The following is a 26,030-nucleotide window of genomic DNA, read 5'->3' on the forward strand; positions in this document are numbered from 1 at the left end:
AGTCTCCACTTTGTGGGCTTTTAAGAATAAAGCTTCAGTTGATCAGATTTGCAAAGCAGCAACTTGGTCTTCTTTGCATACATTTACTAAATTCCACCGTTTTGATGTATTCGCTTCTTCGGAAGCAGTTTTTGGTAGAAAAGTTGTTCAGGCAGCTGTTTCAGTTTGATTCTTCTGCTTATGTTTTAAGTTTTTCCTTTCATTCATGAGAATAAACTTATATTTTGGGTTGTGGATTAATTTTTTTTCAGCGAAAAATGGCTGTTTTTATTTTTCTCCTTCCCTCTCTAGTGACTCTTGCATGGAGTTCCACATCTTGGGTATTGCTATCCCATACGTCACTAGCTCATGGACTCTTGCCAATTACATGAAAGAAAACATAATTTATGTAAGAACTTACTTGATACATTAATTTCTTTCATATGGGCAAGAGTCCATGAGGCCCACCCTTTTTATGGTGGTTATGATTTTTTTGTATAAAGCACAATTATTTCCAAATTCCTTTGTTGATGCTTTTTACTCCTTTCTTTTTCACCCCACTACTTGGCTATTCGTTATACTGAATTGTGGGTGTGGTGAGGGGTGTATTTATAGGCATTTTGAGGTTTGGGAAACTTTGCCCCCCCTGGTAGGATTGTATATCCCATATGTCACTAGCTCATGGACTCTTGCCAATATGAAAGCAATGAATTTATCAAGTAAGTTCTTACATAAATTATGTTTTTTCCTCCAGCAACAGACATTGACCATGGGTCGGTCAGTTTTGAGCTCTATCGAGCAGCACGCCGTTTTAGCGTGCTCCTTCTAGCTCCTCCCTCCGGAAGCCATACACCATACAAACACACTAAACATTTATAGTTATATACTATTTTCTCTATTTTTTTTATCCCCACAATCCTTTTTGTTGTATTTCACATACATTTATAGAGCACATGGAAAGGTTTCTTTCCAGCACTAACACTATTTCCCAGACAATGCCACCTAAAATGAAAGATAAGAAACACCGGCTATCTGATGCACTAAATTAGACACAGAGTGAAGGGGCAATTATGAAAGCAGATATACAATCAATGGTGAATCAAATATCAGATACTTTCTTACCACAATTTGAATCTCTGAAAACCCAAATGTCAAGTTTATCGGCGGAAGTTAGACAATTCGCCAGCAGATTAACGGAGGCAGAGGATAGAATATCAGTAATTGAGGACACGCTCAATAACCAATCACAGATAGTATTAGCACAAGATAAAAAAAACTAAGCTTCTGAATGCTAGAATAGATGATCTGGAAGATCGTTTCAGATGGAATAATGTAAAGATTGTAGGCATCCCTGAAACAGAGGAATTTAAATATACATTACATTTTGCTGCATTTATGCTACCCCAAATCGTAGGTATTGAGCAACAGAATCTTCCTATAAAGATCGAAAGAGCCCATAGGATGGGCCCTCCTAACGGCAGTGCCACTGGAAAAAACATTAACAGACCAATTATGGTCAGATTTTTAAATATCCAAGACAAAATTAACATCTTGCGATTTTATAGGAAAATGTAAACATTGACGATTGACAATCTTGATTGAAGATGATGCTGATGGCTCAGTAAATTTAGGTAATACAGATAATACAGAAGAAGCTAAGGATTTCTTTAAAAGGAAAAAAATAATACACGAGTTAACTGAGGGTCACAAGTAGTGTAAATTCATGTGACAATTAAGACGTTCAGACAAGTTCTAATGAAAGGTGCTTGCAAATTTTGGCTGAAGTGGTTTTATAATTTTTTTTTTCTTCTCCTCTCTCCTCCCCCTTCGCCCTCTCCTTTGTCTCTCTCTACTTCATATCTATAATGTTTAAGAGTAGTTACTGGTGAAGGAATACATTAGATGTCTTTCCTGGAACTTCGGTGGCATCAGCTCCCCAATAAAAAGGAAGCTAATAAAAAGACAACTGGGGAACTTTAATCCTCATATAGCCTTTATTCATTTATATTTGTAAAATGTGAAAGTAAATTGGTTGGGGAGGTGGTAGCCACCCATTGTTCAAGGAGAAAGAAGGGAGTAGCGATTCTATTAAACAAAAATTTGACATATAATATTGTTTAGGAAATAAGGATTTGCACGCTGCTATTTACCATAGAAAAAAACACTAAAACATTTTTTTGTTTTGCATTTCATATGGTGGCTTTTTCCCATGTTAAGGTATTTCTGCAAACTCAATTTATTTTCTATAAATGATTAGTCTGTGGGGAAAAAAGTATGGTTTGTGCGAGTACCTCATAATTGGCAGACAACTAACAGAAAGCTCTTACACAGGAGTGTGAAATGGCTCAGCAGCTGAGGGTTTAATGGAAAAGGGGAAAGCTAGTCACCATTTATTTCAGCATAAAACGAATCACCAATATGTGACTTAAAAAATGTATTGTAATATGTCTTAGAATAGAATATTCCGAAACCCCAAATCGATTATAATGATATCTGTTAGACACAAAAATTAAAGCACTTGTAGAAAAAGGTTAAAAACTTTACCGCTTTTACTTTTAGGATTAACTGTCTTCATAAATCATTTAAGAAGAAAAACAAGCAGATTGAAGCCCTTCAAGGTAAGATTAATCACCTTCCCGTTAAAGTGAAGGTAAACTTAGCTTGTGTTGATGCTTGCAAATGTAAATAGCATTAAAAATAATGGTAGTTTAAGTCATCAATTTTCGTATTTCTCAATATTTACCTATTTATCCGCTTTTCTAATCTTGAAAATATTCGTTGTGTAATCTGCCCGTTTTTTTGTTTTTTTTTCAGAGCCAGGTCACGTTTTTCTAGTACCCAATAATATGTCTGGCCGTTAGGCGGCCGTCATTTGACGTCACTGCATTAGTATAAATTGTGCGCATGCGTTAGTTTCACTTATGTCTTGTGAGCCGTGCTCGTTCCAGCTTAGCGCATGCGCAAATCGCAGTCAATCAAGCTACTCGCCTGAATGCAGTGTGTTTACACACATTTGGCAACAGTGCGCATGCGCAAACATTCAGAGAATCGAGAACGCGCAAAGACAGTACGTATAGAGCGGGTGGGAACGCTCTATACGTAATACAGAAGAAAAACCAGGAACTAGATGGAGGGAGGAGCTATAAGCAGCCGAACAAGGAGAAAAAAAGTATTTATTTTATATTGATATGTATACAAAAATGAGTTAAAAAATTAGCGATCTTGGTATATATCAACTAATTAACAAACTACTGCTTTCACTTGCGCTAAACTTTACCTTCACTTTAAGGTTGTTCAGCAGATGTAAGAATAACTCATTTCAATTACCTTGAAAGCAAACATGTTTCAGATTCCTAGTTTAACACTAACAAGTAGAAATTAAGACATTTGTAGCAGTCTATAGATAATTGTACCATAATAGTCATTTGTAAGGAAGAAGTAAGCAGTGTATACCTAGGTAATATTTTTTCTCTTACATTGGTGTGTCCGGTCCACGGCTTAAACCTTACTTGTGGGATATTCTCAATCCCTACAGGAAGTGGCAAAGAGAGCACACAGCAGAGCTGTCCATATAGCTCCCCTCAGGCTCCGCCCCCCCAGTCATTCTCTTTGCCGCTCTAAACAAGTAGCATCTCCACGGGGGTGGTAAAGAGTTTGTGGTGTTAGTTTGTAGTTTTTATTTCTTCTATCAAAAGTTTGTTATTTTAAAATAGTGCCGGCTTGTACTATTTACTCTGAAGCAGAAAGTGATGAAGATTTCTGCTGATAGGACTATGATTTTAGCATCAGTAACTAAAATCCATTGCTGTTCCCACGCAGGACTGTTGAATACAGGAGAACTTCAGTTGGGGGGAACAGTTTGCAGGCTTAACTGCTTCAGGTATGATCAGTCATTTTTCTAACAAAACCCAGCAATGCTAGAAGACTGTCAGTAATCCCCATAGGGGAAGGTAAGCCATGTGTCTTAGACTATGTATAAAATGATGGCTTAAATAAAGGGCTTAGTTGCGGGTTGACGCTATTTTGGGCTTAATCGATTGCTTCTTAGCAGAATTATTTATAGTTTAGGTGTTTTTGTGACTTATAAAAACGCTTATGGGGTTTTTTATTCGCCTGGCATTTGATTAGACTCCTAATCTCCTCAGAAAGGCCACAGCACTTTGTAATGCAGAGGGAGGAGGCCTCATTTTCGCGCCTCAGTTGCGCAGTTGTTTTTGACAAGACAGTTCATGCAGCCTCACGTGTGGTGTCCAGAGACTTCAGAGGGACTTCAGACAGGCTTATTTCTACTCCAAATAATCCCTAAGGATGGTAAAAGCCTCAGCAGAAGCTGTGGCATAGTACTGTAGTGTGTTTAACCGGTCAAATTCATGTTTTAGCTCCGGTTTGGGCATTAAGGGGTTAATTGAGCTGAAAATTTGTGTGCAATCGTTTCAAAGCATTAGGATAATGTGGTGAACATTTCATTAAAATCGGATGTTTCCTTGATGGTTATTTGATGTTTTGGTAATAAAGTGTGCACTTTTATTATTTAAAGACACAGTAACGTTTTTGTCAAAATTATTTTTTTATTGCATTTTAGTGCTTTCTAAGTCTGTCAAACATGTCTGAGCCTTCAGATAGCGCTTGTTCTCTATGTTTAAAAGCCATGGTGGTACCCCCATTGAATTTATGTTTGAAGTGTGCTATAGCGTCCAAGCAGTTTAAGGACCATACAATGACACTTAAAAATGTAGCCCAAGATGTATCTTTAGCTGAAGGTAACGAGGAGAGTATTTTATCTTCCCCTTCTGTGTCAACACCAGTTATGCCCGCGCAGGCGATGCCCAGCACATCTAGCGCATCGATCCTTGTTACTTTGCAGCAATTAGCAGCAGTAATGGATAATTCTCTCGCAGCTTTTTTATCCAAACTGCCAGCATTTCCAAGAAAGCGCGATAGCTCAGTTTTAAATACAGAAAATGAGCAATCAGACGCAGCGGATAATTTATCTGTAGTGCCCTCACATCAATCTGACTTGGCCGTGAGGGAGGGCTTGTCTGAGGGAGAAATTTCTGACTCAGGAAAAGTTGCTCAGCAGGCAGAGCCAGATACCATAGCATTTAAATTTAAGCTAGAGCACCTCCGCTCCCTGCTTAAGGAGGTTTTAGCTACGCTAGATGATTGTGACCCCTTGGTGGTCCCAGAAAAATTGTGTAAAATGGACAAATTCTTAGAGTTCCCGGTACACAATGATGCATTTCCGATACCTAAGAGGGTGGCGGATATTGTGACCAGGGAGTGGGAGAGACCAGGTGTACCTTTTGTCCCCCCCCCTATATTTAAGAAAATGTTCCCCATTGTTGACCCCAGAAGGGACGCGTGGCAGACGGTCCCTAAGGTGGAGGGGGCAGTTTCAACACTAGCTAAGCGCACCACTATACCAATAGAAGACAGTTGCGCTTTCAAAGATCCTATGGATAAAAAAATGGAAGGTTTGCTTAAGAAAATATTTGTTCAACAAGGTTTCCTTCTTCAACCAATTTCTTGCATTATTCCTGTAACCACTGCAGCGGCTTTTTGGTTTGAGGAACTAGAGAACTCCCTACAGAGGGAGACCCCTTATGATGAGGTTATGGACAGAATTCACGCCCTGAAGTTGGCTAATTCTTTCATTACAGATGCCGCTCTTCAGTTAGCTAAATTAGCGGCAAAAAAATCTGGTTTTGCAATCGTGGCGCGCAGGGCGCTTTGGCTAAAATCTTGGTCGGCGGATGTGTCGTCCAAAACAAAATTGCTTAATATTCCTTTCAAAGGTAAGACCCTTTTCGGGCCAGAGTTGAAAGAGATTATTTCTGATATCACTGGAGGAAAGGGCCATGCCCTTCCACAAGATAGACCTTTCAAGGCTAAAAATAAGTCTAATTTTCGTTCCTTTCGCAATTTCAGGAACGGACCCGCTTCTACTTCTACAGGCACTAAGCAAGAGGTTAACACTTCCCAGTCCAAACCTGCATGGAAACCCATGCAAGGCTGGAACAAGGGTAAACAGGCCAAGAAGCCTGCTGCTGCTACCAAGACAGCATGAAAGGGTAGCCCCCGATCCGGGACCGGATCTAGTAAGGGGCAGACTTTCTCTCTTTGCTCAGGCCTGGGCAAGAGATGTTCTGGATCCCTGGGCGTTAGAAATTGTCTCTCAGGGGTACCTTCTGGAATTCAAGGACCTTCCTCCAAGGGGAAGGTTCCACATGTCTCGCTTGTCTTTAGACCAGACAAAGAGACAGGCATTCTTACTTTGCATAGAAGATCTTTTAAAGATGGGAGTAATACACCCAGTCCCAACTGCAGAACGAGGACAAGGTTTTTACTCAAACCTGTTTGTAGTTCCCAAAAAGGAAGGAACTTTCAGGCCAATTCTGGACTTAAAAATCCTAAACAAATTTCTCAGAGTTCCATCATTCAAGATGGAAACTATCCGGACAATCTTACCAATGATCCAGGAGGGTCAATATATGACTACCGTGGATTTAAAGGATGCATACCTGCATATTCCTATCCACAAGGATCACCATCAGTTCCTAAGGTTCGCCTTCATGGACAAGCATTATCAGTTTGTGGCTCTTCCCTTCGGGTTGGCCACTGCTCCAAGAATTTTCACGAAGGTGCTAGGGTCTCTTCTAGCGGTTCTAAGACCGCGGGGCATTGCAGTAGCACCTTACCTAGACGATATCTTAATACAAGCGTCGTCTTTTCACAGAGCAAAGGCGCATACAGACATTGTGTTGGCCTTTCTAAGATCTCACGGGTGGAAGGTGAACGTAGAAAAGAGTTCTCTGTCCCCGGTCACAAGGGTTCCCTTCCTGAGAACAATAATAGACTCGGTAGAAATGAAAATCTTTCTGACGGAGGTCAGGAAGTTAAAACTTTCGAATTCCTGTCGAGTTCTTCATGCCAATCCTCAGCCTTCTGTGGCTCGGTGCATGGAGGTAATCGGTCTAATGGTTGCGGCAATGGACATAGTCCCCTTTGCCAGAATTCATTTGAGACCACTGCAACTGTGCATGCTCAAACAGTGGAATGGGGATTATGCAGATTTTTCTCCCCAGATACAAATGGACCAGAAAACCAGAGAATCGCTCCTCTGGTGGTTGTCTCAGGATCACCTGTCTCAGGGAATGAGTTTCCGCAGACCGGAGTGGATCATTGTCACGACCGATGCCAGTCTCTTAGGCTGGGGTGCGGTCTGGAACTCCCTGAAAGCTCAGGGTCTATGGTCTCGGGAGGAATCTCTTCTCCCGATAAACATTTTAGAATTGAGAGCGATATTCAATGCGCTCCAGGCCTGGCCTCAGCTGGCGGAGGCCAAATTCATCAGATTTCAGTTGGACAACATCATGACTGTTGTGTACATCAATCATCAGGGGGGAACAAAGAGTTCCCTGGCGATGAGAGAGGTATCCAAGATCATCAAGTGGGCGGAGGATCACTCCTGCCATCTATCTGCAATCCACATCCCAGGAGTAGACAACTGGGAGGCAGATTATCTGAGTCGTCAGACTTTTCATCCGGGGGAGTGGGAACTCCACCCGGAGGTTTTTGTTCAACTAACCCAACTATGGGGTTTTCCAGAACTGGACCTGATGGCGTCCCGCCAGAACTCAAAAGTTCCCCTTTACGGGTCCAGGTCCAGGGATCCCAAGGCGACATTGATAGATGCTCTCGTAGCGCCTTGGTCATTCAATCTGGCTTATGTCTTTCCACCGTTTCCTCTACTCCCTCGACTAGTAGCCAGAATCAAACAGGAGAAGGCTTCGGTAATTCTGATAGCTCCTGCGTGGCCTCGCAGGACTAGGTATGCAGACTTGGTGGATATGTCATCGGCTCCACCATGGAAGCTACCTTTGAGGCAGGACCTTCTAATCCAAGGTCCATTCAAACATCCAAACCTAGTTTCTCTGCAACTGACTGCTTGGAGATTAAACGCTTAATTCTAGCTAAGCGTGGGTTCTCTGAATCAGTTATAGATACTCTGATCCAGGCTAGAAAGCCTGTTACTAGGAAAATTTATCAGAATATATGGCAAAAATATCTTTGTTGGTGCGAATCCAAGGGTTACTCGTGGAGTAAGATTAGGATTCCAAGGTTGTTATCTTTCCTCCAAGAAGGATTGGAGAAAGGATTGTCAGCTAGTTCGTTGAAAGGACAGATATCTGCTCTGTCTATTCTGTTACATAAGCGTCTGGCAGCTGTGCCAGATGTGCAGGCGTTTGTACAGGCCTTAGTTAGGATCAAACCTGTTTACAGACCTGTGGCTCCTCCATGGAGTCTAAATTTAGTTCTTTCAGTTCTTCAAGGGGTTCCGTTTGAACCTCTACATTCCGTAGATATTAAGTTACTATCTTGGAAAGTTTTGTTTTTGGTTGCTATTTCTTCTGCTCGAAGAGTTTCTGAATTGTCTGCTTTGCAGTGTACCTCACCCTATCTGGTGTTCCATACAGATAAGGTTGTTTTGCGTACCAAGCCTGGTTTTCTTCCAAAGGTGGTTTCCAATAAGAATATTAATCAGGAAATAGTTGTTCCTTCTCTGTGTCCTAATCCAGTTTCTAAAAAGGAACGTCAGTTACACAATCTAGATGTGGTTCGTGCTTTAAGGTTCTATTTAGAAGCAACAAAAGATTTCAGACAAACATCATCCTTGTTTGTCGTTTATTCTGGTAAGAGGAGAGGTCAGAAAGCAACTGCTACCTCTCTTTCCTTCTGGCTGAAAAGCATCATCCGATTGGCTTATGAGACTGCCGGACGGCAGCCTCCTGAACGAATTACCGCTCACTCCACTAGAGCTGTGGCTTCCACATGGGCTTTCAAGAACGAGGCTTCTGTTGAACAGATTTGTAAGGCAGCGACTTGGTCTTCACTGCATACATTTGCCAAATTTTACAAATTCGATACTTTTGCTTCTTCTGAGACTATTTTTGGGAGAAAGGTTTTGCAAGCATTGGTGCCTTCCGTTTAGGTTACCTGACTGTTTCCCTCCCTTCATCCGTGTCCTAAAGCTTTGGTATTGGTTCCCACAAGTAAGGATGAAGCCGTGGACCGGATACACCAATGTAAGAGAAAACAGAATTTATGCTTACCTGATAAATTTCTTTCTCTTATGGTGTGTCCGGTCCATGGCCCACCCTGGCGATTTAGTCAGGTCTAAATTTATTTTTGTAAACTACAGTCACCACTGCACCCTATGGTTCTCCTTTTTCTCCTAACCGTCGGTCGAATGACTGGGGGGGCGGAGCCTGAGGGGAGCTATATGGACAGCTCTGCTGTGTGCTCTCTTTGCCACTTCCTGTAGGGATTGAGAATATCCCACAAGTAAGGATGAAGCCGTGGACCGGACACACCGTAAGAGAAAGAAGTTTATCAGGTAAGCATAAATTCTGTTTTTGGTAGATTACAAGTGGAGCTCAAAAATATTAGTGCTATAGGGCGCTAACTGCACTTAAGTTAAATTAATAGGGATCCTGTCCTTGCGCTGGTATTACAAGTAAAATGATAGCACATTACAATATGCACTTCTTTTGCTTGCACGCTGACCCAAAGGTGTGCTATATATAAATATATATATATACTATATATATATATATATATATATATATATATATACACACACACAAACACACACAGTACTTTGCAAAAGTCTTAGGCCATCATTAGATTTGTTGTTTTAGCACATTTTTACTCGCCACTTTTGCCTATTGAAGATGTTTTTATGATTTATTTTTCATTTTTTTTTTTATAATACTGCATACAAATATCCTGTATTTTCTGGTTGTATTCTAATAAAGAGACTGGCAAATAATTATATATGGTCATTATACCATTGCTAAAACAAATCTAATGGTGGCCTAAGACTTTTGCACAGTACTGTATATATATATAAAATTTAAAGATCTTTTTCTTCTAAGTGAAGAACAAAGGTATTTCAAGTATTTCTATTTAAAAAAAAAACTTTAACATTGGTATTTTAAAAGACAAGTTGTTTGATTAGAGCATTTCCAAAGTTTTAATATGTATATATATGTGTATATATTACATACAAGAGAAATGTCGAAAATTATTCAGCGCTACAAATACTGGAAAAATATGATGTTATATCAACTGTACGTGAGAAATGTCTCTCAAATGGAGTAGATAGGTGACCTTAATCTCACAAAGGTAGTCCAAGTAGTAAATACAGATAGGTAGGTGGATCTTGAAAAATTAAAGATGTTGTTTTGTTTGTGGACACTAGTAATCAATGATAAGTTATTACAGTTTCTGGAACACAAGTACTGGAAGACAAGTGGTATGCCCTTACCAGAGGAAACCTCAATCATATGAGGTAATGTCTTCGTGTCTGTTATATCTCTCTCCGGTCTGTCTTGGCGGTCTTTCTTGTGTGAAAAGATGTCCTGATCTTTTATTTCATGCCGGCTTGTGTATGGTACTTTCAACCTTGGAGTTTCCTAGTCTCCGGTATTGTTGGCTTGGTGTCTCTCCGCAGTATGGTAGTGCAGTCTGGATCTTGGCTCTAGGAAACTCCAAGGTTGAAAGTACCATACACAAGCCGGCATGAAATAAAAGATCAGGACATCTTTTCACACAAGAAAGACCGCCAAGACAGACCGGAGAGAGATATAACAGACACGCAGACATTACCTCACTTGTCTTCCAGTACTTGTGTTCCAGAAACTGTAATAACTTATCATTGATTACTAGTGTCCACAAACAAAACAACATCTTTAATTTTTCAAGATCCACCTACCTATCTGTATTTACTACTTGGACTACCTTTGTGAGATTAAGGTCACCTATCTACTCCATTTGAGAGACATTTCTCACGTACAGTTGATATAACATCATATTTTTCCAGTATTTGTGGCGCTGAATAATTTTCGACATTTCTCTTGTATGTAATTTTTCTATCAGTGTCAGGGGTACACTGAATCGTATACATTCACGCAGCTCAATACCTACACCAACCTAGTCTATTAAGAGTTGTTCAGGGAACATACACATCCCAGATCTATACATCTCTTAGGTAGGACACTTACAAACGTCTTCTTAAGTATATCACTACATTCACCTATTGGTTTGTTGACCAACTGAGCGCTGGTAACTTACTTTAATACTTTTCATATGTGTATATATATATATATATATATATATATATATACACACACACACATATACATATATATATATATTTTTATTTATATACATATACAGTATATATGTATATGCGTGTGTGTTTATACATGTGTGTATATATGTATGTATGTGTGCATATAAACACATTTATACACATATATACATACACACATACAAATATATAAACATATATATTACATTTCTGAGCCCTTCCTAGTCAAACACCTTGACATATACTATATCAATTTTAAACCCTTTCAATACATTCATTTCAATAACAAAATTATATTTTACATTTAATATGTGTGTATTTATATAACAGAGCTTTCTTGTGGGGGTTCTCACCGGTACCTCTCTTAACAGGTAATATTTGTAATCATGAAATAAATACTCTAGTTTTCACAAGAATAGGCTGCAAAATATATCAAGCATTGTAAATAATGTCCCTTTTCTCAGAATTACTGAGCACAACATATCAATCAATAATCAATGAGTAATGGTACCTTTTTATTTGAGTACCGGCACCGTGTCACTGTTTATATGTGTAATACTTTATTTTAATATGTTTTACATGTGTTTTGTTAAACTTTTATTGTAACCCTAACACTTTACTTCAAGTCTCAAGTCGCGCTAACTTGTTTAGTGCGGTTGCTGTGTTCATTGAAAGCATAGGGCACTCTAAAAGGATGTCGGCCAAGCTAAACATTCGCTGGGAATTCTTCTTTACCATGGATTTGTAATACTAAATTGCGCGCTAATCCTAGTGCTGTCTAGTGATATTGATAGCGACTCCTGCACTTTCAATAGTGCTCCACTTGTAATCTATGCCTTTGTTTTTTGGGGCTGGGAGAAAAAGGTATATGTCTGTAACTTATTAAAGGGATAGAAAGGTCAAAATTGAAATGTGCATGGGTGCGTTTTTTTTTTAAATAGAAGCAGTTTTGCAGGATACGTCCATTATCAAAAATGCTTCTAATTAAAGTTATTGTTGTTTTTCAGAAGCATACACAGATATTCTTTTAGGACCCATGCACCATGACCTTTCTATCCCTTTAAGGTATTATATAGGAACCAGTGTTATCATCTGATTCAAAGACTATGCACTGCCTAATAATTCTAAATAAATAAGTTACCACTGTTTAAACTTAAAGGGACACTGAACCCAATTTTTTTCTTTCATGATTCAGATAGAGCATGCGATTTTAAACAGCTTTCTAATTTACTCCTATTATCAATTTTTCTTCGTTCTCTTGCTATCTTTATTTGAAAAAGAATGCATCTAAGTTTTTTTTGGTTCAGACCTCTGAACAGCACTTGTTTATTGGGTGGGTGAATTTATCCACCAATCAGCAAGAACAACCCAGGTCGTTCACCAAAAATGGTCCGGCATCTAAACTTACATTCTTGCATTTCAAATAAAGATAGCAAGAGAATGAATCAAATTTGATAATAGGAGTAAATTAGAAAGTTGCTTATAATTGCATGCTCTATCTGAATCACAAAAGAAAAAAATTGGGTTCAGTGTCCTTTGAAATTATAATTATAAATGCAGCAGCCCCATGCCTTTTAATTAAACCTTTAAAGGAATATGAAACTCAAAAACATTTATTTTGTGATTCAGAAGCAGCATACAATTAAAAAAAAAAGTTGTCAATGTAATTATGTTATCAAATATGCTTCATTCCCGTGATATTCTGTGTTGAAGAGATACCTAGGTAGGTGCCTGGATCACTACATGACAGGAAATAGTGCTGCCACCTAGTGCTCTTATATATGGATAACATTCTTGCAAAACGGCTGCCATTAAGTGCTCTAGAAATGGGCCGGCTCCTAAGCATAGGTTGCTGGTTTTCAACAAAAGATAAGAGAACAAAGAAAATTTGATAACAGAAGTAAGTTGTTTGAAATTGCATGCTCTGAATCATGAAAGGATGAAAAAAAAATAATATCCCTTTAACCTGCAACCTTCCTCCGACGCATTAGCCTGTAATTGGCTGCTCTACCAATATATTTATCTCTGTCCCCCACATGTATTATCTGAACCATAACATTATTCTTCTAGTACAAGTACCCAAGGATCCCATACACCAAATCCCCCACCCCAACCATCTCATGGTCAATTTTAGCACCCGAACAACACCCTACTTTACAAACATCCGAAGCATTAAATAAAGCCTTAAAGTGAAAGTAAATTTTGCACATTCTAAACACAGTAAGTCATTATCGCCATCTATATAAACATAATCGCTATAATCTTTTGTTCTAAAAATATTTAATTCTGCACTTTTTTACTAACTTTTTAATGCAAACGTTTTCGTCATGACTCCTCCCATCTTCAACTTCCTTTCTTGGTCAGTGTTTATTTATAGAGCGGTGTTTATATACGTATCATATATGCGCGTTCACAACCAGCCTAGGAATTGCCTATACGCAATGCGCATGCGATTGTCAATACCGCTGTTCTCCAAAGCGCATGCGTCAACCTCACTTTGCGAGAAATCCTTAGACGTTTATGGGCATTAAGGTGTGAATGATGTGCGCATGCATCTGCGAAACGGACACAAGCATTCTGACTCCGCATATGCATATTAGATGCTACGCATGCGCAGATGGGCCAATAGGAATATGACGTAGTGTCACGGCCGCCTAACGGCCAGGATTTCAATTGGCAGAGCTGAATACGTAATAAGGAAGTAGGAAAATGATAGAAAAACGGGTTGGTGTTAGCGATAACGATATTGAGATTTTAAAACGGGTAAAACTTCGTTTGCAATAAATTATAAGAAATTTGATGAATTAAAGTCATAATGAATTTAAATCTAACATTTAATTATGTTGAGCAAAGGTATAAACTTTACCTTCACTTTAACCCATTTAAAAATAAAACAAAAAAACATAAGAAAGCACCTAATACATTCCTAAGTAATTAACCAATGAGTTAAACGGCGTGAAGCGGAATGTCAGAATCCCCCCCTCTTCTAATTAATTAAAGTGATGGTAAATCCGGGCATTTAACAAATGCTAGGATTTACCATCACTAAAAATAAAGAGTTTAAGTCATCAGTTACTAAAAATGGGTGCTAAACTCACTCTCTGTGCCGCTGCACCTCGCTAAACTCAGCAGCTCAGGCCGCCCACGGCACATCGCTCTTCTACCAATGAGGTGACGTTTGCATCTCTAAACCAATAGCCATGCTAGCATACAGAACACTGTCAGCTGACACAGTATTGATTTAGAGATGCAAACATCACCTCATTGAAGGAGAGCCCTGTGCTCTTTCATGATTAAGACAGACAGAGCATGTGATTTTAAACAACTTTCCAATTTACTTCTGTTATATAATCTGTTTTGTTCTCTTGGTATCCTTTGTTGAAAAGGATACCTAGGGAGGCTCGGGAGATGCTGATTGGTGGCTGCACATATATGTCTCATGTTACTGGCTCACCCAATGTGTTCAGCTAGCTCCCAATAGGTCATTGATGCTTCTTCAACAAAGGATGCAAAGAGAACTAAGCAAAATACATAATATAACTAAATTAAAAAGTTGTTTACAATTGTATTCTCTATCTGGATCATGAAAGAAAAACTGTGGGTTTAATGTCCCTTTAATAGTAACGTAATACAGAAACAATGTGTTCATTAAAAGTACAGATATACCTCACTCAGTGGGTTAGGGACCGGAAGCCCGCTATAAAGTGAAAACCTCCTTATAGTGAAAAAATGCGGTTTTAGCTTTCTTTTCACTTGCCAGTGTGTTTAAAATTTTGAAAACATGTTTGAACATACATATACTAGGGGTGCAATAGTGCTAAGTTTAGTTTAACACTAGCACAGCACAGTATTCAATTAACACAGTAAACTGCGCATAACAAAATGGTGCCAGTCACCTTTTCAAAATCCTTGGAGGTTGAACTTCAGCTCCACATTAGCGCTGTATTAGCAAAGCGCTGTAAAGTGAAGCACTGTAGAGTGACTGCGACTGAAGTTCTGTAATAACTATTCAATTCAAATTCAGCTACCGTTATGTGGCTACGTTAAAGAGACACTGAACCCAAATTTTTTCTTTCGTGACTCAGATAGAGCATGCAATTTTAAGCAACTTTCTAATTTACTCCTATTATCAAATTCTCTTCATTCTCTTGGTATCTTTATTTGAAATCCAAGAATGTAAGTTTAGATGCCGGACCATTTTTGGGGAACACACTGTGTTGTTCTTGCTGATTGGTGGATACATTTACCCACCAATAAACAAGTGCTTTCCATGGTTCTGAACCAAAAAATAGCTTAGATTCCTTCTTTTTCAAATAAAGAAAGCAAGAGAACAAAGAAAAATGGATAATAGGAGTAAATTAGAAAGTTGCTTAAATTTGCATGCTCTCTCAATCACAAAAGAAAAAATGTGGGTTCAGTGTCCCTTTAATTTAATTTATCTTTTTGCCACCTTGATTTTTATCAACCATAAACTCAAACTTAGAATGGTCTCGATTATATAAAACTACTGAAACTAAAATCTCACTGAAAAAAAAGCTTGCAGCAACTTCACCACTGTACCCAGGACAAATTGAAACAGCTAGTTACCAGATCAGCACTATTGAAATCAATGGCATTGGCTCTATCTTGCAACTGTTAACTTCTTGTCCCATAGAATAACTTCTATTGTCAAGCATCACAGAAATTATGTCTTCCAATTGCATTCCTATGATCCAATTACTGACTTGCCTTTACTTTTTTTAAATAGGGTTTTCATGTGACATGTATGAAGGTCAGATAACAGCTCTGCTTGGACACAGTAGCACTGGGAAGACAACTCTTTTAAATATATTATCTGGACTGTGCCCACCCAGTAATGGTAACTAGTTGTATCTGCTTCAGTCTAACACATTCTGAGTGTTCAGTTAGATATTTAAGATATATGTGTATGTGTTTATTTAAATAGTAATAATTGTAATATTGTGCTTTCTGTTCTATAATTTTTTTTAAATGGATGTAAAACGTTAGATGAATTGCTAGATCTGTGCATTTGACTTGTAGTTCTTAATTCATTTTACAGTTGTAATAAAAATTATTCAACTCCCATTGCAAATCAGGTTTATTGTCAACATTTACAGACTTTCAGCTGTTTGCATTGAACAAATCAAACAAAAGCAATTGAAATAGCTCAACACAACGAATGCTTCAAGTGGTTTCCCCAAATTCAACTGAAAATGCAACGTTTAATGAATTCTGCAGTCTCAAAATTATTCAACCCCTTCATGGCAAGCATCTTTAGTACTTAATGGAGCACCCTTTTGCTGTTATGACCTGCTGCAAACGAGATGCACAGCTATGACCAGACTGCCCCTTTAATTACTCAGCTATCATGTTATACTTTCACTGTGACTGTGTACATATAGCTTTGTGGAATGTTTGTGAAACACTGTGCAAAACTGTAATGAAACACTTTTTCCCCTTAATATTTATGGGACTGTATGAAAGAGCTGCATTTAAACATTAAAATATTTGTGCATGAAAAAGATTAAGTAAAAGCATTTATAATTAAAAGAAAGTAACAAAAAGCATATTTACAATTGATACCTAGATATTGCTTAGCTAGTATACTTACTTCCAGTATATAAAGGGGGTTTACTCAGCACAGGAACAACCATTTTCTTCAAAAAATTAGTCACTTTAATACATTTTAATATATTCTCTTTTAGATGCAACACTGATTTTTTTTTACAAGATACGATGAGTCCACGGATTTCATCCTTACTTGTGGGATATCGCCTCCTGGTCAGCAGGAGGAGGCAAAGAGCACCACAGCAGAGCTGTATATATAGCTCCTCCCTTCCCTCCTACTCCAGTCATTCTCTTTGCCTGTGTTAGTGATAGGAAGAGGTAAAGTGAGGTGTTAGTTTAGATTCTTCAATCAAGAGTTTATTATTTTTAAAATGGTGCCAAAGTGTGCTATTTTACTATAGGGTGTAGCCGTAATCCTTGTCAGCCTCTAGAGTAGAGCTACAGGTGGCTTTAAGGCAATGGGAACTGGTGGGGTTTTAGCCTCACTGCGCCTCCCATACTTGTGCTGCCCTTCTAGAATATGGTCTTAGCATATAGTAACTAAGGCCCTTCTGTTTCCACATGATTGCTGGAGGGAGAAGACCTCTTGACACTGGGACGTCTTCATGCTGTTATGCAGCATTGAGGTAAGTGCAGTCTTTCTTTTTCTGGGGATTAAAGATCTCAGACATGGCTGTACACTGATATTTTGCTGGACAGTTGAGATGCAGAGTACTGGCTCCTTGTCCATAACCTGTAGGTTCTCTTAGACTTAAGTAGCACCCACTACGATGTTTATTCTCCCTTTAGCTACGTGTTACTTTAGATAACACGTTTATTGGGCTTCTGTTAAGTGTTTGTATGATGAGATGCAGTGCAAGTGGGTTATTTGGCTGACGCTGGAGATGTGTTGGGTCTCTTTGTTACCGGAACCATCCGGTTTACGTTTCAGACATTGTTTATGTATTTACTATTACGGTGCCGTCACGACCGCATGGGCTTTATTGCTATTCTGGCCCGGTCTGACAATATGGCCGTCTCACTACTTGCTATGGGCTTAAATCACGCCCACAATAGGTGGGGCTTCCTTGGCGCACTGGATTGCAGCGCGGCTCTCATTTCCGGAAGTCCTGGTGTCTTGCAGGGTAATAGGGAAACACTGCAACTGCATGAGTTAGAAGAAAGCGGTTTGCAGCGTCGTAGTGCTGATCCGGAGCCGACTTTAGTGGTGATCGCTTGAGGGGGCAGGTAGGCTCCTCAGCAGAGCTGCTGAGGCGAGGTGCCGGTGTCTGAAGTTTTCTGTTATTGCAGTTTGCCATAGCTATTTTTTTCCATATCTTCTGGAATCATTATTTGGGCAATTTTTAAAGCTTCTAATAAAATATAAAAAAGCAAATAAAAAAAAAAAGAAAAAAAAAAAAAAGAGCTTTTTATTTTTTGTTTTATAGAGACAAGTTGGTACTTCTGTTTTTTCTCTTACATAATGGATTCAGATGTAATTCAATGTGCTATGTGCTTGAATGCCCCTGTGGAACATCCTGTTCCTTTTTGCCCTTCCTGTGTTCAGAGGGCTTTACATTGTAAAGACCACATTTTTTATGATACATCATTGCCTAAAGCAGATGCTTCTCAAGAGTCTACAGATGAGATGCAGAGTATGCCGCCGGCTTTCTCCCCAAGCGTCACAGCCTTTAACTCCCGCTCAAGCGGTGCCAGGTATTTTGCCAGTTTCTGCCGCATTTACTTTAAAGGACATTGCTGCAGTGATGTCTTCTACCCTTTCTGAGGCGTTATCTAATTTGCCAAATATATCGCATGGCAAGCGTTCAAGAAGAGACCATTGTGTGGTCAATTCAGCCTCTGACTCTCTCATGGCGATTGAGGACATCCCCGCCTCCAGTGAACGGGAGGCCACGGAGGTCCTGTCTGAAGGTGAAATCTCTGATTCTGGGAGCGCCTTGCCTATGACTGACTCTGAAGTATCTTTCAGATTTAAGCTTGAACACCTTCGCCTATTGTTAAGAGAGGTGTTGGTTACTCTGGATGATTGTGACTCAATAGTGGTCCCTCCAGAAAAATTGAGTAAATTGGACAAATATTTGGAAGTTCCTTCTTATTTGGATGTTTTTCCAGTTCCTAAGAGAACTTCGGAGATACTTGCTAAAGAATGGGAGAGGCCTGGTATTCCATTCTCTCCTTCTCATATTTTTAAGAAAATGTACCCTATAGCTGATGCTATTAGGGATTCTTGGCAGACTGTTCCCAAGATTGAGGGAGCCATATCTACCCTGGCCAAACGGACTACTATCCCTATTGAGGATAGTTGTGCTTTTAAGGACCCCATGGATAAGAAGTTGGAGGGTCTCCTTAAAAAGATGTATGTTCACCAGGGGTTCCTTTTGCAACCAGCGGCCTGTATTGTTACAGTTACCACTGCGGCCGCTTATTGGTTTGATTCCCTGGAAGAGTCTCTTAAAGTGGAGACTCCTCTGGAAGAGATACAGGATCGGATTAAAGCTCTTAAGTTAGCTAATTTGTTTATTACGGATGCTTCTCTGCAGATCACTAAATTGGCGGCTAAGAGTTCAGGCTTTGCTATCTTTGCACGCAGGGCTTTATGATTGAAGTCTTGGTCTGCGGATGTGTCGTCCAAGTCTAAGCTTTTGGCTATTCCTTACAAGGGGAAGACCCTGTTCGGGCCTGACTTGAAGGAAATTATTTCTGACATCACGGGAGGCAAGGGTCATCTCCTCCCTCAGGATTAAAAGTTCAAACAGAGAGGGCGACAGAGTAATTTTCGTTCCTTTCGAAATTTCAAAGGAGTCCCCTCTTCCTCTTCCGCTAAACAGGAAGGGAATTATCCACAAACCAAGTCCACTTGGAGACCCAACCAGTCTTGGAACAAAGGTAAACAATCCAAGAAACCAGCTGCTGCTCCCAAGTCAGCATGAAGGTTCGGCCCCCGATCCGGGACCGGATCTAGTGGGGGGCAGACTTTCTCTCTTTGTCCAGGCTTGGATAAGAGATGTTCAGGACCCCTGGACACTAGAAATTGTGTCTCAGGGGTATCAGTTGGAGTTCAGAAATTCTCCCCCCAGAGGAAGATTTCTTCTTTCTCGATTATCTGTAGACCAGATAAAAAGAGAGGCGTTCTTACGTTGTGTAGGAGACCTCTTTTCCATGGGAGTAATATGTCCCGTTCTGACTCAGGAACAGGGACAGGGGTTTTATTCAAATCTGTTTGTAGTTCCCGAAAAGGATGGAACGTTCCGTCCCATTTTAGATCTCAAAAGTCTAAACAAGTTTTTCAGGGTTCCATCTTCCAAGATGGAAACTATTCGTACCATTCTTCCATTGATCCAGGAGGGTCAATTTATGACTACCGTGGATCTAAAGGATGCATATCTACATGTTCCTATCCACAAAGATCATCACAAGTTTCTCCGTTTTACCTTTCTGGACAAACATTTTCAGTTCGTGGCTCTTCCTTTCGGTCTGGCCACAGCGCCCAGAATCTTCACGAAGGTGCTGCGGTCTCTGCTAGCGGTTCTCAGGCTGCGGGGCATTGCTGTGGCACCTTATCTGGACGATATTCTGATCCAGGCGTCGTCTTATCAGCTAACGAAGTCTCATACCGACATTGTTCTGTCCTTTCTAAGGACTCACGGGTGGAAAGTGAATCAAGAAAAGAGTTTGTTAGTTCCACAGACCAGGGTTCCTTTCTTGGGAACTCTAATCGACTCTCTATCCATGAAGATCTTTTTGACAGATGTCAGAAAGTTAAAGATTCTGGGTACATGCTGAACCCTTCAGTCCAATCCTTGGCCGTCAGTGGCTCAGTGCATGGAGGCAATCGGACATCATTCCGTTTGCTCGTTTTCATCTCAGACCTCTACAACTGAGCATGCTGAGACAGTGGAATGGAGATTATGCAAATTTGTCTCCTCAAATAGATCTAGATCAGGAGACAAGGGACTCTCTTCTGTGGTGGTTGTCGCTGGATCATCTGTCCCAGGGGACATGCTTCCACAGACCCTCTTGGGTGATAGTGACAACGGACGCCAGCCTAATAGGATGGGGAGCAGTCTGGGACTCCCTGAGGGTTTAGGGTGTATGGACTCGATCGGAGTCTCTACTTCCCATCAATATCCTGGAGTTGAGAGCATTCATCAATGCGCTTCAGGCTTGGCCTCAGTTGGCCTCGGCCAAATTCATCAGATTCCAGTCGGACAACATTACGACTGTAGCTTACATCAATCATCAGGGAGGAACAAGAAGTTCCTTAGCGATGACAGAAGTAGCCAGGATAATTCAGTGGGTGGAGGCTCACTCCTGTTGTCTGTCAGCAATCTACATTCCATGAGTGGAAAACTGGGAAGCAGATTTTCTGAGCAGACAGACTTTTCATCCGGGGGAATGGGAACTCCATCCGGAGGTGTTTGCCAACCTGATTCTCAAGTGGGGCAGGCCGGAGTTGGATCTTATGGCATCTCGTTAGAATGCCAAACTTCCGAGATACAGATCCAGGTCCAGGGATCCTCAGGCCGAGCTGATAGATGCCTTCGCAGTGCCTTGGTCATTCAGCCTAGCTTATGTGTTCCCTCCGTTTGCTCTCCTTCCTCGGGTGATTGCTCGAATCAAACAGGAGACGGCTTCGGTAAACCTCATCGCTCCTGCGTGGCCTCGCAGGACTTGGTATGCCGACCTGGTGGACATGTCATCTCAGCCACCATGGAAGCTTCCATTGAGGAAAGACCTTCTCATTCAGGGACCCTTCCATCATCCGAATCTAGTTTCTCTGCAGCTAACTGCTTGGAGATTGAACGCTTGATTTTATCTAAGCGAGGATTCTCTGATTCGGTCATTGATACCTTGATTCAGGTGCGTAAGCCTGTTACTAGAAAGATTTACCATAAGATATGGCATAATTATCTTTATTGGTGCAAATCTAAGAACTACTCTTGGAGTAGGGTTCGGATTCAAGGATTTTGTCTTTTCTCCAAGAAGGATTGGAGAAAGGCTTGTCAGCATGTTCCTTAAAGGGACATATTTCTGCTTTGTTTATTTTACTACACAAGCGTTTGGCAGATTTTCAGTCTTTTTGTCAGGCTCTGACTAGAATCAGGCCTGTGTTTAGACCAATTGCTCCTCCTTGGAGTTTGAATTTAGTTCTTAATGTTCTTCAAGGGGTTCCGTTTGAACCTATGCATTCCATAGATATTAAGTTGTTATCTTGGAAGGTTTTATTTCTTTTGCAAGATGTACCGAGTCCACGGATTCATCCTTACTTGTGGGATATTGTCCTTCCTGACAGGAAGTAGCAAAGAGAGCACCACAGCAGAGCTGTCTATATAGCTCCCCCCTTAACTCCTCCCCCCTGTCATTCTCTTTGCTGGCTCTAAGCTGAAAGGGTAAAGAGAAGAGATGTTAAACTGTTAGTTTTATTTATCTTCAATCAAGAGTTTGTTATTTTTAATTGAAATACATTTTTTTATTAATCACACTCCTCCATCAATAACATCACAAAAAAAAGAATGAAAAAGTACAGACTTTCAATCATTAGAGAACATCAGATCTTAGGGAGCAATAATCACATTTCAATAAGAATGTCTTTCAATAGCGCTTCTGATTTCAAAAAGTCTCTTCTTTACTTGAAAATACACCTAATTTGCTATATAAAGCTACTTCAGAGGCCAGAAAACAGGTTTCCAGATGTTTGTTTTGATGAGATTAGTCCCTTTCACTGTGTGCAGTTTGTTGTACAATTCAAACAGGAGTGTGTAGTTTAACCATAAACACATGAATCCCCCAAACATTTTCTCAATGGAGCCCATCATATATTATTTGCTTGGGGAGCATGTAATATGCAGGAGGCATAGTCTACGTAGATTCCCAACCCTAATAACAATAACTTATAACTAAAACTATGTAAACAAAAAAAAAACAATAATCAATGCACGATTTCAACATACACCTTAACATTTCAGCGTTGTATTTTGTAATTTTAAGATTTCAATAAATTGTTTGCTCATCTTGTCTCGCTCCTAAGTTTAGCAGCTAGCTCTATTCCTCACCACCTCTACTCTCCCCCCGAACACTACCTCTCACTTCTCTCCGCTCCACCTCCCCTTCAGCTACCACCGAAGTCAGGCTGTTCTCCCCTGCCAGCATCCAATAAAACCAGATTTTCTGAAATTGGGCCTCTGTGTCTTGAATTTGTGCTGCTGATTCATACATCGAGTACACCAATTTAATTCTAGCTGTTACCTCTGACCACGACGGTACCTCCGTCTTCCAGTATTTGGCGATCACTATCCTGGTTGTGGTGCACAGTATTCTAATAAACGTATTAATGTGTTTGTTCAGTCTAGGAATTTGCTCATGCAGCAGAGCCTGAGCGGGGGTGAGATTAATCCGCTCGCCCAACACTCTTTCCAGTAGTGAAGACAACTCTTGCCATACCTGATATACTTTGGGACATTCCCACCACATGTGCAGATATGAACCTACCTCTCTGCATCCTCTGTAACAGAATTTAGAACTCCCTTTTCCCATATGGGCTGTCTTAGTTGGGGTTAGGTACCACCTGAAAGACGTCTTTAATGCATTTTCTCTCAAATCAGCACCAATGAGGCCCTTACAGGTGTGGTGTAATATCTCTTGCCATCTATCCCTTTCTAATTCTTTATCTGTATCTACTTCCCAGTTTGTCATTAATGTTGTTTTAGAATCACTTTTAGATTCCTGGATTGAAATGTATAACCTAGATATTGCTCTCTTGGGTCGAGTGGACGTCGTGCAGAGGTGTTCAAGCTCAGATAGCTTAGTGTGTGTCGGGGATTTGTCCATGTATGTACGTGCAGCTGATATTACTTGGAGGTATAAAAACCATGGCAATGGAAGAGGCTCAAGTTTTTGCTGAAGTTGGGTGAAAGTCAACAGAGTACCCTGGGAATATATGTCTGCTACCCTATATAGCCCCTTGTTTTCCCACTTTCTAATGTGATATTTAAATTCTTCATTAACAATATATTTCAAGGGTAGTACCTTTGAGCGCAAGGGGAGAATTCTTTCCGTATTTCGTGAGGTTAGCCACTGTCGTCTAGAGAGTAGTGTGATTTTGTTTTGGTATATGGCGTGTCCACTAGGCAGCTCCCTACACCAAAGGATGCCGTCCGGAGTCTCCTGTCCCATCATCTCTGCCTCTAAAAGAGGCCATATTATGTCCTCCTGTCTCCTGCTTAAGAGGGAATCTTGGGCCAGTCTTGCTGCCCTATAATAATCAAGTAGATTGGGGAAGCCTATCCCTCCTAGTTGCCTGTGTCTGTTTAAGATAGTGTGGGGAATTCTTGGGTGCTTATTATCTCTTAGGAAGTTATGTATGTCTCTCTGAAGGCTAGCTATTTCTGCAGTATTAATTTTGATCGGGAGCACCCTGAATAAGTATAATATTCTAGGCAAAATCGTCATTTTTATCGCAGATAGTCTCCCATACCAAGAAAAACCCATTTTCTTCCATTTTCCCAGATCAGATCTAATCATTTTAAATAAAGGGGTATAGTTTGCTACGTAAAGCTTCGAGGAGTGTGGCATTAATTTAATGCCTACATATTTCAACCCATCTGGAGCCCAATTAAAGTCAAAGTTAGCCTCTATCAATTTGATAGTATGTTTAGGGATAGAAAGAGGAAGCGCCTCACATTTGTCTATATTAATTTTGTATCCCGATATTTGAGAAAACCGCTGTATTGCTTGATATACATATGGTAATGAATGTAGGGGTTTAGAAATAGTCAGCAGCACATCATCCGCAAATAAGGTGATTTTATGATGGAATTTTCCTATCTCTAGGCCGGTTATATCAGGGCAGTTGCGTATATATGCTGCCAATGGTTCAATGCATATGGCAAAGATCAGGGGTGAGAGCGGACAACCTTGTCTAGTGCCATTAAGTATTTGGAAATTGTCTGATTGGTGCCCTATCGCCCGAACGAACGCCGTGGGCCTGGAATATAACCCTTGAATTGCTTTCAGGAAATTGCCCTCAAACCCCAGGCGTGACAAAAGATCTATCATGTATGTCCAGTCGACCCTATCAAATGCCTTCTCCGCATCCAGTGAGAGGACCAGAGAAGGCATTTTTCTATCTCGCAAAAAATCTATTATCGATACCATTCTGCGAATATTATCAGGGGCTTCCCTATCTTTAATGAATCCCACTTGGTCAGGGTGAATAATACTGGGTAGAATATGTTTAAGTCGGTTGGCCAGGATTTTTGTCACTATCTTAACATCTTGATTGATGAGGGAGATGGGCCTATAGCTGCTACATAAGTTAAGATTTTTTCCCTGTTTTGGTATAACTACAATTTTAGCTCTGAGGAGTTCTTCTGGTATTTGTCCCCCTTTCATAATGTGATTTGCAAACGTTATCAGATGCGGCACTAGATCTTCCCAAAACACCTTATAGTACTCCCCCGGGAATCCATCAGGTCCCGGGGCCTTCCCAGGCTTAAGATCTTTTATAGCTGCTATCACTTCAGCCCTTGTGATCTCAGCATTCAGATGAGTTCTGTCTTCATCAGTTATCATTGGCAAGTTCGCCTCGCCCACAAAAGAGTTAAAAGCCTCCTTCGTCTCTGGGTTATGTTGCACTTTCGTGCCATCATATAACATCTGGTAGAACTTGGCAAACGTGTCAACAATGTCTTGTGGGTGAGTGGTAGTCTGGCCAGTCGGTGTCTGGATGCATGGAATAGAAAGGGATTGGTAGCTATCTCTAAGTTTTTTTGCTAAATATTTGTCAGGTTTATTGGCAAAAATAAAATAATTCGTTTTCAGTCTATGTGCAGCTTTTATGGAGTGCTCGTTCAATATAGATTGTAGGGTTTGCCTTTTTTCAACTAGCTTAGTAAGTGTGGCTCTAGAGTGGGTCGATTTATGCAACGTTTCTAGTGTGGCAATTTCAGTGTTCAGTTGGTTAATAAGATCGTTTTTCTTTTTTTTATATAGTGTCTTTTCTTTGATTAGGACCCCTCTGATCACCGCCTTATGTGCTGCCCAGGGCATAGCCACGTTTTCTGTGGTCCCAACATTAATTTTCCAGTACTCTTGTATGCTATGTAAAATCCTGCTCTTAACGGGTGGATATTTGGTGCTTGATGCATCGTATGTCCTAGTTCTCTTGGGGTCTGTTAGGTTTCCCAAAGTAAGCACAGTCAGAGAATGGTCTGACCAGACACATGGATGAATATCTAAGGAGTGTATTGCTGGCTGTAATATCTGACTAGTAAATACGTAGTCTATTTTTGAGTAGCTGTCGTGCGGTGCAGAGTAAAAAGTAGTGTCT

General features: G+C 40.2%; 1 protein-coding gene across 2 annotated transcripts in view; it reads left to right on the forward strand.

Annotated features, from left to right (window-relative positions):
• ABCA5 (ATP binding cassette subfamily A member 5) overlaps positions 1-26,030 on the forward strand; it is a 477,891-nt gene that overhangs the window by 195,237 nt on the left and 256,624 nt on the right. For both annotated transcript variants that reach the window (XM_053707235.1, XM_053707226.1), the window contains exons 11-12: positions 2,539-2,597; positions 15,882-15,992. In XM_053707235.1, the coding sequence (XP_053563210.1) occupies positions 2,539-2,597; positions 15,882-15,992 (170 nt within the window). The remainder of the gene's footprint in view (positions 1-2,538; positions 2,598-15,881; positions 15,993-26,030) is intronic.

The sequence above is a fragment of the Bombina bombina genome, chromosome 1 (assembly GCF_027579735.1).
Source record: "Bombina bombina isolate aBomBom1 chromosome 1, aBomBom1.pri, whole genome shotgun sequence".
Lineage (NCBI taxonomy): Eukaryota > Metazoa > Chordata > Amphibia > Anura > Bombinatoridae > Bombina > Bombina bombina.